At 44.9% G+C, this 13,121-nt stretch overlaps 1 protein-coding gene across 12 annotated transcripts in view; it reads right to left on the bottom strand.

Moving 5' to 3' along the window:
• SRCIN1 (SRC kinase signaling inhibitor 1) overlaps positions 1 to 13,121 on the bottom strand; it is a 308,760-nt gene that overhangs the window by 29,231 nt on the left and 266,408 nt on the right. For all 12 annotated transcript variants that reach the window (XM_033169394.1, XM_033169397.1, XM_033169396.1 and 9 more), the window contains 4 exons: positions 11,569 to 11,661; positions 10,377 to 10,420; positions 8,644 to 8,822; positions 6,211 to 6,386 (listed from right to left, as the gene is read on the bottom strand). In XM_033169394.1, coding sequence (XP_033025285.1) covers positions 6,211 to 6,386; positions 8,644 to 8,822; positions 10,377 to 10,420; positions 11,569 to 11,661 — 492 coding nt within the window. The remainder of the gene's footprint in view (positions 1 to 6,210; positions 6,387 to 8,643; positions 8,823 to 10,376; positions 10,421 to 11,568; positions 11,662 to 13,121) is intronic.

The following is a 13,121-nucleotide window of genomic DNA, read 5'->3' as shown; positions in this document are numbered from 1 at the left end:
ATTTTTGCAAGCGATTTCCCCAAACATTTCCACCAACACATTACTCCTAAAGCATGCATTTTTGTAAATGCTGTTTGGTTGGAGAACTGCACTGCAAAATCCAGAGAAGTACAAATTTTGAAGGATATCTATGTTTCCAATCCTCATACCATTCTGGAAAGCAGAAATTAAGTTGTTTTGCCTTTAAATGCAAACTAAATCGACTCTCTCCTCCGTCCCCAGAGGTAGGGCTGGTCTTATTCTTCCTTCTTTCAAAGAACATGGAAGGGGAAGGCAACATGGCACCAGTGAACTGGTTTTAATAAGCTTCAAACTGGAGTAGGAAATGTTGTTTTTTTCCCCCAGCCCAAGAGCTGCATTCCTCCAGGGTCAACCTTCCATGGGCTGCATGCAGGGCCAGAGGCAAAGCATGAGTGGATCAATGGATTTGTACAGTGGGCTACATTTCGGATACATGAAAATTTGAGGCTTCTAGACACACCATACAGATCTCTCCAGTGTTTTCTTTTCTGGGGGGATGCAGGGGTACACATTCTCCTAAACATTTTGTGAATCTAAGTTTTGCCTCACTGAGGGGCATTATTTCAATATGAGTAGGAAAATGAGACTACCCCTAAACATTATTATTATTATTATTATTATTATTATTATTATTATTATTATTATTATTTTAGGGGGGGAAGCACTGGATCTCTCCATCCAGGTATGCAGGAGGCATCAAGAACGCGTTCCAACCAATCAGAAGCACTAGAGGAAGAGGAGGAGCAGGGCTGGTGAGGGGCGTGACCTGGGAAGAGGGGTGTGGCCTGGGAAGGGTTTCAAGCGCCAGGTAGAGAGGCTTAGAGGGCTGTTTCTGTGTTGTTTATGGGCCACTGTTTAGCTTGTGCGCTATTTTAGCCACTTTGTGGGGATACTCTCCCAAAAAGCTGGGATATGCACCTATGAAATAAAGAGAACAAATCAACCTGACCACCTGACATCTAGGCAACAGTACTTTACTCATTACTGGCCTTCGCCTCCTGTTGTCTCTCCTCCCTCCAGCCAGTTCATATAACCTTTGTTAAGCTAATTCTACAATCACATCATGCAGGCTTGTAAACAGCAATTTAACCGATCCACTGGCGGCAAGTGAGACTGATTGATGTGTGAGTAGGAACGTTGGGGAATTCCAACGAACATGGAAATGGGAGTGAAATTTGCCGACACTCGCTTATTCGTTCCATGTCAGTGTCAGGAGTGCGTGCAGGAACCAGGCCCTGTGGCTGATAGGGCCTCGCAGGACTGGGGCCTTCCTGAGTTTGGCCTGGAAGGGCAAGGCGCAGCTGCACAGGTGAGGCTTGACAAAAGACTCGTAGCACCTGGCGGCAAGGGCTGGGAGGGGTATATAAGACCAGCATTTCCCCTGGGCTCTTTGCCACAGCAACACGCTACCCACCTAGCTGTGCTTCGGCTTCCTGACTCCTGGTATCCTGACTCTTGGACCCTTGGCTTCCTGACTCCTGATTTGTGGACTCTTGGCTTCCTGACCCCTGGGCTGCTGACCCTGGACTGCTGATTCCTGCTTCCCGACCTCTACCCCGGTCCCGATATACCAAACCAGGACTCCGACTGTCTGTAACCCGGACTGTGACAGTCAGGAATGAAAATCGATCTAGGGAATACAACCAGCATTGGCTACTGCTGTTGCTTTCAGCCCACAAACAACATGCGATTGATTATGTTTCCTCCTGCTGCTCGTTTGCATTTTGTTTCCTCTGCAGTGAAATGAATGGGATGGAATACACTGTAACAACAATGCAATATTTTTAAGTTACAATAATTTCGCTAGAGTGGGCAGGGTGAGAAATAATGTTGGTTTTGGTGGAAGATGAACTGCAGAAAAATGAAAGCAGTGCTGTGTGAGACACATACGGGGCAGAATGGGGGGGGGGCAGGGGATGCATTCTTACATCCTTATGTGTCGGATGGGATGTATGTGAGAGTACGGCCGTAACAGAGTCAGGCATGGGTTTAAGCATGCTCAACAGTATTGTGTGTGCATGAATGGTCCTTGAGTTACTGGTATGTGTGTGAACATGGATCCTGCTGCAAAAGAATCACTATGGGGTAGAAAAAGAATTCAGGATAAAAAAATAAAAAAATAAATCGGGAAGGTTACTGAAATAGAAATGGTGAAGTAACAAGCAGTTTCCCCTGCCTTAAAACTGACTGGATTAATGTAAATTTGAGTCATGACAAGGAAGGAACATTTTTAGATGCAATAAATGATTATGCTTTTGGAATAGTTAGCCATTGAACTGACTCTTGATTTATCTTAAACCGTGCCCGGAATCTGGTGTGTGAGAAAATTGCCCAGAAAGACTGACCCAGCCATACTTTAAACTTCAAAAGTCAGGATTTCTCCACAAATGAGGGGATTAGTTATAAAGGAGCCGAAAGGTGTAGCTAGGAAGGTCAAATCCCCTCAGCAAGCCTGGAGGTAATTTAAAACCATTACAATACAGGCTCAGATAACATGTACACTGTAGATTAGAAAGAGACAGCAGCACACTGAAGACCAAAAGGTTACCAGTGTGGTTAAACAGCAAAGTCCAGGAAGCGAGAAAAGGGAAGGCGGCTTCTTGTGCTGTGAAATTCTCAGGTATGCATGTGCAGTAATTCTCAGAGAGTTCAACAGGTCTTATTAGATTCTAGTAAAGATGTTGGAGACTGCAGGCAGCTATATGACGCCTCTGTAGCGACCTGAACTGCAGAAGACATCAGAGGAGATATGTACAGTGAAACCTTGTTTGGGGGAAGGGCGGCTAGCTTTTAAATTTTGTTACATCATCTTCAAAAGAAACCTGAGTATCTTAAAAGAACAAAAGCAAGTTGTATTAAAAAACCAAAATCATAAATATATCAAAACGATAGTATGAAGCTGTGAACAAAAACAGAAGCATACAAAACAAGACACATACCAGTATATAAAACTAAATAAAGTGCTAAATAAAGAAGAAAGTTCTGCAATCCAATTAAAGAAAAAGTCACTCAATTGATTATTTAATTTTGGTCAATTAATCTAGCTGTTACATTTGCACAAATGTAATTGAGAAACCAGGGTGAATTGCAGCAAGGTAATCAAATATGGCCTGCTTCTTGGGAGGAAAGCAATGACAAACCTAGACAGCATCTTAAAAAGCAGAGACATCACCTTGCCGACAAAGGTCCGTATAGTTAAAGCTATGGTTTTCCCAGTAGTAATGTACGGAAGTGAGAGCTGGACCATAAAGAAGGCTGATCGCCGAAGAATTGATGCTTTTGAATTATGGTGCTGGAGGAGACTCTTGAGAGTCCCGTGGACTGCAAAAAGATCAAACTTATCCATCCTTAAAGAAATCAGCCCTGAGTGCTCACTGGAAGGACAGATCCTGAAGTTGAGGCTCCAGTACTTTGGCCACCTCATGAGAAGAAAAGACTCCCTGGAAAAGACCCTGATGTTGGGGAAGATGGGGGGCACAAGGAGAAGGGGACGACAGAGGATGAGATGGTTGGACAGTGTTCTCGAAGCTACTAACATGAGTTTGGCCAAACTGCGAGAGGCAGTGAAGGATAGGCGTGCCTGGCGTGCTCTGGTCCATGGGATCACGAAGAGTCGGACACGACTGAACAACAACAAATCAAATACGATAAAATCCAGAAAGCATTCATGCAGTCTGATCCTATTCATGAATGCAAATGCATCTCCATCTCTTTAAAACCTTTGCAAATAGCACCTGGGGTGCAGGAGGAACTGGGCTGAGTCTGCAGCATGAGGAATTTATTCCTGCATTTGTATGTCTTGACTTTCCCCACTCAGAGCAAACAGCAGACTGCAGCAGAAGGGATGGGGTGGGAGGAGAAAGTGCAGGGGAAGGATTAAACCCTTACTGGTCCTGATCTAGATAGATTGGGTGCACATCTGCTACTGTAAAAGTAATAGACAACTCACTGAGTTCCAGGGGACTTAATCCCTAGTAAGTGAGTAAGACTGCAGCTTTAGATGGCTGCACTGAATAATTTGATTGGCTACCCACTTTCCTTTCTCCTTATTTTTCTTACCTTTCCCCCCCCCCCAAGTACCCCTGCCTTTAAACCATGTTCAGTTTTAATAACTAAAGGAAGCCCAAGTTGTTTCGTAGTGACTGTTCCTGCAGTAACTCTGTGTATGTTCAAGATACAGATACATAAATAGATAACATACCGTATATACTCGAGTATAAGTCGACCCAAATATAAGCCGAGGCACCTAATTTCCCTACAAAAATGTGGGAAAGCTTATTGACTCAAGTATAAGCCGGTTCACCTTTGCCACTGTGGTAGAGGAGGAACGAGCAGCCCAAAGCAGCCCTTTGGGCTGCTCCTTCCTCTTCCTCCTTTGCTGCTGTGGAGCTCACCCCGTCGCAGGGTTTCGAACCGCCATTCTTCTGATCAGCAAGCCCTAGGGCTCTGTGGTTTAACTCACAGCACAATGTTCCCTTGTGTTATACAGAGAAGGCTGGGATCCTGTCCTGTTTAAGCAGGAGCCAGGGAAAGTGAGCACCTGTGGGGTTTTAATACTTCCTTAACTGAAGGCTTTCTGCCTTCTGGGGTCTAAAGTTTGCATTTATGTGAGCAGTTCAGGAATGGAACAAGCTGCCTGGGGAGAGTAAAGAACCGCCATTCTTGTACACTTCTTAAGGAATGGTTGACTTGAGTATAAGCCGAGGGCAGCTTTTAAAGCACAAAAAGTGTGCTGAAAAACTAGGCTTATACTCAAGTATATACGGTAGATAGGCAGATCCCTTCTCGTTCTCCTTTCCACCCAGGCTTATAAGACTATGGCCATGTACACACATCTGGAGCACATTTTGCTCCTTCAAATAATTATGGGCACTGTAGTTTATTCAGGGTTGCTGGGAATTGCAACTCTGCGAGGGGTAAACTGTTGTGCCCAGAATTCTTTGAGAAGACTGTACTCCAAATGTGTTTTCAACGTATAGTGTGTTGCACAGCCTAAGCCTTTCAAATCTCTATTCTAATGATTTCATGGGGGCAAACCTAGTTGTATTTCAATTGGGAATTTGGGACTAGTGAGTCTATAGGGAGTGAGATTACATGTTATCCAGGGAAGGTTGCTGAGCAGAATGAGCAATTTGTCACAGACAGTGGACACACACACAGGGACACTTTTGTCTCTGGATGCCCTTCTGCAGGTATGCACAAAATTTTATTTATTTACCTAAAAGTGTTTCGAAACCACTTTTGTGTTTTAAAACTCTAAAAGTGGTGTACTGTATGCTATTAAAATACATGAATGCCACAGTTAGGTGTGTGGAATTGTTTCCTCTGACATAGGGAGCTTCCAGACAATGGCTTAACACTCTGAGCAGGTTGTTTAGAGTCACTGGCAATAATTTTCTTTAAAATTCCTAGATTTTCTCTGAAAAGGGCAAATTTGGATTAAACTGTGGTGGCAGGGGGATATAGGCCGGGATGATGTCATGTGCACGCTGCAAAAAATGGTGCTTGTGTGAGAGGCACCAATCCTACGATAAACACCCGAGTAGAAGCACCCACACCTACACATGCAAATACACAATATATTGTGGGATGTGATAAATAAGTAGCAGTCAAGTACAACATTCCTTGTTGGACATGCGGGGGAATGTTTGGTCCAGCCAGTCGAAAACTTCCTGTTTCCTCCTGGCTGGGGCATACTTCCTTTTGCATGTGACTAGAGGTGGGTGTGACCTTACCTGTCCAGGTAACAAAAGGGCAAGTCACCCAGCACAATCTCTCTTTGACTTCCTCCATCGTTGGAGCAGCTTTTTAGCTAGAAATGCTCTGCCAACAGAGGACACTGGGATCATCCCCATATGGGATAGATCCACGTGTTTATACTTTGTAACTAAGTCTGCCTTCAGAAATCCAAATGTGAACTTATGATGTGAGTATACTTATATACTTTAAACAAGATTGGGGCATGTTTATTCTTTTAAGAGGGATATAAGGGAACTTACCAGGAACCTAATCGTGAGAGGCTTACACAAGCCTGCAACCAACTATGTGCTGTGCGTTTAAAAGGGGAATGTAAAACTCTGCTATGTAAAAGAACTTGCTAGCGCAAGTTAGGAAGGATATTGATAAACAATATTATCATCTCCTGCCTCCCTGAACATTCCCACATATATCCCCTTGCAAAACCCTCACTTTAGCTGTTGGGTGATGAGCTCTTCCTCGTTGAGGTAGCGGAGGCGCTCCTCTTCCACCAGGGTGCGCTGGCGCTGCAGGGGATCCTCCTGCTTGCGCATGGTGTCTGTCACTCTCACGCTGATCTCCGTCTCTGTCCGCCTCAGCATTGTCTTCACCGTCTCTTGGTTTTGAAGCTGCAAAGGACAAGCGGGGGTGGGGGTGGAAGGGAGAGAGAGAGAGAAAATCAAGGTGTTGCAGGAAGACAAGCAGTTGCAGCTTAGAGGAACCATCGAGGCCACGGTGCATCAGAGGCTGGGAAAGAAGAGGATGAAAAGAAAGCACCTCCAGCCCTTTTGGGAGCACACTTGAAGAGCATCCTGAATAATCAGGTGATTCAGAGCGCAACTAATCTGCCGCTGAAGATAACGGGGCTGCCGGCTGCTCTCTGCAACGTGCATCTATTTCCTTTTAAGTTTGTGGCTTCACGTCAAGGGCACTTGCTCTGATCCAAGGAAATGAACCTGAGCATGCAAACAGCAGGTCCTTGTGAGGAGATCTGATGCTCAGCGCCGGCAGAAGCCTGGTGTGTAGAAGGGAAAGGGCTTAACACACGCCTAAAGCCATCAGCGTTCCCATAGGACCCCCCCCTCCCCAAAAAACTGGCATACTTTTCTCTGTGGGAGCTCTACAATTCTATGAATCTTAGTTACAGGATACCTGCAGGAAGTTACAGGACATGCACAGATTGGAAATGAAGCAGTGTGCCCTGCCCCAAAACTTTCGTAGGCACAAACAGTAACTGCCCTGATACTGTCATGAGCGCAAATAATCATGAAAGCACATTAACAAGGACGCCAGGGGAATCCCATAGATTCTCCCTCCATTGCGCTCACAGGATTGCTCTGCCTACTGTCATATAATACTTCAAAAAAGGAAATATATGCTAGAGCTAAGCCCTGACAATAATTACACAGAATCATGAAAACTAATATCTCTGAACATGGGATTTCTGTCTGTCCCAAAGAGCTTGGATTTCTTGCACTTGGATGGATTAACTTTTATTTCACATTCAACAAAAGAACAGGCCAGAAAGATGAAATTATTCTCTCCACAAGTTACGGCTCTCGTATACTCAAGTTAACCTCTTAATGTGCTGGGCCTAAGGCAAGGCTGCCTTTTGGGTGCAGCACCTAGAAGAGAAGATTTCAGGATGCTCTCCCAGAGCCCAGTGGAGTGATGCACTCCGCACGTGATTGACAATGACGGAAGAAGGCAAGGCTCAGAGACCGGACGTGGAATGCTTTCCAAAGTTCTGAAGCGTCTGGGGGAAATGAGGCAGTGTGAGCCATTTGCCTTTCCACCCCTCTGCACCATTCGCCACTTTCCTGCTTCCAACAAGCTGTCACTGTTAATTAGCTCTGGAGCTAAGCAACTCCGAGGAAAAACACTGGCGCCTCCCACGCTCGGGGACGACAAGATCGGATCGCTGGCTCTGGATGCGCAGCTGCCATCTGGACTTTCGCTTGGTGCCAGATATTCCAAAATAACCCGTCACCGAGAAGGGTTTGTTTTGGTGAGCGCTGCTAATGAGAATAAAAGCCAAATGAAAAGGGAAAAGAGATGGAGGGCGAAAACAGAGCAAAATGGATTGGGCTTGGGTTTGTTTTTCCCCTTTTTGTTTTCAAGGCAAGCAGCTTGCTTTTCCCCGGACGTCAGAACAAAGATCGCTGCAAAAGGAAGGCTTGGAAGCGGCCGCCGGGACCATATAAAGAATCTACGCTGGCTCCCAGTAGGTTTCCAAGCACAATTCAAAGTGTTGGTGCCAACTTTCAAAAAGCCCTAAACAGCCTCGGCCATGCATGCCTGAAGGAGCATCTTCACCCCCATTGTTCAGCGCGGACACTAAGGTCCTCCTCCAAGGGCCTTCTGGCAGTTTCCTCACTATAAGAAGTGAAGTTACAGGGAATCAGGCAAAGGGCCTACTTGGTAATGGCGCCCACCCTGTGGAATGCCGTCCTATCAGATGTCAAACAGATAAATAAATATACAACTTTTAGAAGACATCTGAACGTTAGAAGTTTTATTATGCTTGTATATTTGTTGGAAGCTGCCCAGAGTGGCTGGGGCAACCCAGTCAGATGGGCGGGGTACAAATAATGAAATTATTATTATTATAAGTGTGATACATGAGACTTTGCTCTTTATCCCCAACTGAAATGAAGCTTCAGTACCAATGAGAACATAGAAAGCTGCCTTCTCCAGAATCAAACCAATGATACATCTAGCACAGCATTGGCTACCCTACCGTACGGACTAGAAACTTGCCCTTTTTAAAACGAAACCTGCAATTTCTCCCTGATGTGCCCAATAAAATATATTCCTAACTTTCTTTTATTTTTCACTCCCATAGAAAGGCAGTGTAGACACAGCCCTTTTCCAAACCTAGCTCACCTGCAGTTTCTTCAGCTGCTGCAGCTGGTTGCGGAGGTCACTGGCATTCTGCTGCAGGTCGTGAAGATGCAGCTGCATGTGTAGACGGGTGATGGCAGTGGGCTGCCCGCCCGGTGTCCCAGAAGTGGATGGGGGTGGAGGACCAGGTACAGGTGTCCCAACGTTGCTTCTGCTGGGGGCTGAAAGAAGGACAGCAGGAGAGATTCATAACTTGTACAATCCAGAGTAACAGAGACTTGCAGTTGCTTTCAGTCCAATATTGAACAGGCATTATACTCTAATGTCCAGTGCAAAGCATATGTGGCTTTCACTGTAGAGATGCCAAGACCTGGACCAACATCACTCAACGACCATAGAGAATAATGGGACAAGAGCAACTCTCAATTCTTACCACAAGTTTGGACTGGTGGGGTTATTCTCTATGGTACAATTGTGTTGATCTCACAACTCACCCCATCCCAACTTTTCCTGTTCCTGTCCCTCATTTCTCCTTCCACCCCTATCTTGTGCATGACAATAGCAAGTCTCTCTGGATATGAGATCACATTCTAGTGGTCTGTATAAAAATGTTTTAAATGAATAAATAAAAGATTGAATGCCTGCGTCAATTCAGCGTAGTTTTCTAGCTTGGCTCCTGAAGCAGGCAGGAGAGGGCGGGTGAAAAGGGGCAGGTGCAACAGGGACACAAAGGTCTTAGCAGCTACGTCCTTCCTCAGTACAGCAGAGCTTTATTTTTAAAAAAACATTTTTTATTAAAGATTTTCTTGATTTACAAAGGTATGTGTAATGTCTCCCTCGTATTTTTTCCATGTAACATTTTTACAAATCAGTTACGTTTGTTGAGACATTAGGAAGAAAAGGGGGAAAGAGGTGGGCGGGGTGGGGAGATGGGTGGGGTGGGGTGACAATGTTTCTATTTTACTTAGTATATGTAGGGCTTGGTGTCAGCATTGTTTGTGCAGGTTCTTTGTTGTTCGCTTGTGCTCCTTTGGTGGTGAGAGAGGTTGGGGTTGGCGTAGGGTGTGATTGTTCATTTGTGGTTGGCTGTGGTGGTCTTTGGTTTCCTGTGTGAGTGGGGTGGATGAGTGTTTTTGATCAGGTTAGCCATATTGAAGCAGAGCTTTCTTAATGGACCTATATCCATGTTGCTTCCAGGAGGCATGTCTATTGAGCATTCATCCCGATCTGTTTGCACCAAGTTTGCGGGAAGACTATTTGATGTCTGCTGAATACAGGTCATTGACTGATGGATGTTTATTGAGCATCCATTTGTTTGGGCAGAAACCCTATGTCATCAGGTCAAATACCGTATATTCTGGCGTATAAGACGACTGGGCGTATAAGACGACCCCCAACTTTTCCAGTTAAAATATAGAGTTTGAGATATACTCGACCACAGATTTTTCCCACCCGGCGTATAAGACGACCCCCGACTTTTGAGAAGATTTTCCTGGGTTAAAAAGTAGTCTTATACGCCATAATATACTGTAAGTATTATCCCACACTTTCCAGTGAATTTTCCATGATTTTCCTTATTGTAAAAAGTCTGCAGTTTGCTTTCTGTTAGGGGTGAACAGGTTTGTTATGCAGAGGTACCAATTTGACCAAGTTCAGAGATAACAAAAGGGGTGGGTATCCCAGCATCACCTCTATCCAGCAGTGGAGCCAATATCAACCGCCTCTATCTTGTGATAAGGCAGCCTTGGGGACACCAAAGCAAGATGCTCACTTACGTGCTGAAGGAGGCGTCCCTCCGTTAGTCCCTTCTGTCCTCTCACTGCAAGAAAAACAAGGATTAGACACAGAAAAGGAAGACCCACTCTTACTATGATGGGGAGGATGTGAAAAATAACAGAACAACATTGTGCATCTGTTGCAGGGATAAAAAAGTCTACCAGCTTTGGTTTTCCAAGTTTCTAATGTTTCCAGGCTTAAATACTGTTCTCTACATTTCCTCACTAATTCAAATTATTATTATTTAATTTTTTTAAAGAAAAAACAGCCTCACAACTATTTGCCACTTTAGTGTGAGCTTCTAATAAATAATTTTTTGTATGCAGTTTTGACTAATACAAACATTTTTGTAAGCAGTTTCCCTTAATATCATGCCTGCTTGCATGTTATTTTCCATAATGCATGCATTATTGTTCATATTGCTAGGTTGGCACACAGTGTCACAAAATTCGGAGAAGTGCGAATTTCAAAGGATAGCTGTGTTTCAGTTCGCGTATTGATTTGAGAAGTGCAAGTTAGTTAGTTTCTCATTAAAATGCAAACAAAGTTGAATTTCTCCTCCTTCCCCAGGTGTTGTTTTGGGTGGCGCCTGGAAAAAGTAACTGATAAAAGGGTCCTGATCAGCAGAAAGGGCTGTCGACAATAAAATGTTTTTTTTGCATTCAGTCTAATCTTATTGACACAGGAAGATATAATTCAAGTCAATGAATATTTCCAATAAAAGCATCTCATGTGAGAGGCAGAGCATTTATACCACAAGAACCATGAGACTGAGGAAAGGAGCAGTATTTTAGTACTGTACATACCTAAGAGAAGGCAATGTAAGGGTCTGTTTTGTGATGCAAATTGATATACAGACGTACCTTGGAATTCAAACAGAATCTGTTCCAGAAATCCGTTTGACTTCCAAAACGTTTGACTTCCAAGGTGCGGGTTCCGACTGGCTGCAGGAGCATCCGGCAGCCAATTGGAAGCTGCGGAAGCCGTGCTAGAACATTTGGCTTCCGAAAATCATTCAAAAACTGGAACACTTTAACCATTATACTACAATGGCTCCCATCTCTGTGGATCTGTATATTTATACCAACCCTCAGCAGGGAAATGCCTGATCCACAGACTACCCTGCCTCCTCTGTCAATGAAGAAAAAAAGAAAGCATCAAGAACATGCAATACTTGCCACAGCCTCTTACCTAGGATTTTCTGTGTCAGAGCTTCGCATCAGGGCACTCTGCACCAGTCCTGTGAGGCTGGCAATCTGCTTCTCCATGGCTTCCATGCGGTCCCTTGGGGGGGTGTGTGTGAAAAAGGAACTGGTGAGGCATGAGTTTCTTGCCCTCTCTCCTCTCTGCCTAGTTATGGAGTGGAGAACCTTTTTCATCCTCTGGGGCACATGCCAACCATGGGGTAAAGGTAAAGGTACCCCTGACCATTAGGTCCAGTCGTGTCCGACTCTGGGGTTGTGGTGCTCATCTCGCGTTACTGGCCAAGGGAGCCGGCGTACAGCTTCTGGGTCATGTGGCCAGCATGACAAAGCCGCTTCTGGTGAACCAGAGCAGCGCACGGAAACGCCGCTTACCTTCCCGCCGGAGCGGTACCTATTTATCTACTTGCACTTTGACGTGCTTTCGAACTGCTAGGTTGGCAGGAGCTGGGACCAAGCAACAGGAGCTCACCCCGTCGCAGGAATTCAAACCGCCGACCTTCTAATCAGCAAGCCAGAGGCAAAAGTGGACGCAGCAACTCATGTGAATTTTACCTTTGTATGGTAGGCTAATTTTTTCACACTTGCACATCCATCTCTATTCTCCATCCAGGCAAGAAAGACACATTATCAGAGTTCAAGGACACATTCCAGCCAGGCAAAAACACTCAAGGAAGGTGTAATGCAAGGTTGGTAGGTAGCATCGCCGGGAAAGGTATGAGGCCTGGAGAGAGTCTCAAGGGCGATAGCAAGAGGCTTGGAATCCAAATTCTGCTCCCAAACTTCAGGTTTCCCATCCCTAGCCTAGTGCTGTGGCAGTGTGAACAAACATGCTAGTTTATAATTATTATCTGTTTTTATAAACTCTTCTATCCTGCCTGTCTCTCAGCTTACAATATAAAGAAGTCAAAAACATTAAATTCACTGCAGCGGAATATATATTAGTAAAGTAACAACAAAATGCCAGGAAAACCATCGGAAAGTCTGCATTAAAAAGAAAGCAGCACCTGAGCAAACTCAATTTATCATCCTCCATAATGCCCCCTGGAAGAGAGGCGTCTTCACAATTCAGTGAAAACCGAGGAGCAACGGAGCAAAACAATGGAGCTTCCCGAGGACATATGAGAAATGTAAGAACATTAAGAGCAGCCCTGCTGAAATCCATCCAGTTCAGCATCCTGTTTTTGACAGCAACCCAGCCAGGTGCTTTTGGGAAGCCCATACCCAGGGTAAATAGGACATAGCATCAAGGGTGTTCTGTAAATCTGTTTTCCTTGTATGGAAGCCTGGCCTCCAGCAAGTCTCCATTGAAATGGCTACTGTGGAGAACAGGAAAGAAGCCATTTCTGAGGTGGGGGATGGTCCTCAATTCTGGAAGAGAATCAAACGCCAACCCCCAACCTGTTGATGTGAGTGGTTGTTATGCCAGTAAAAACTGCCTATCCTATTGAGGTCAGCGCAACTTGGGCAAGCTAAGGCAGCCAGCCCTTTTCTTTTCGGGGGCCATAGCTCTTGAAAAAGAGGTAGGAGAGGTGTGGGGAA

Source organism: Lacerta agilis, chromosome 14, assembly GCF_009819535.1.
Source record: "Lacerta agilis isolate rLacAgi1 chromosome 14, rLacAgi1.pri, whole genome shotgun sequence".
In the NCBI taxonomy this organism is placed as follows: Eukaryota; Metazoa; Chordata; class Lepidosauria; order Squamata; family Lacertidae; genus Lacerta; species Lacerta agilis.
The sequence above is the reverse complement of the archived record's forward strand: the minus strand, read 5'-3'. Positions and strand labels throughout refer to the sequence as shown.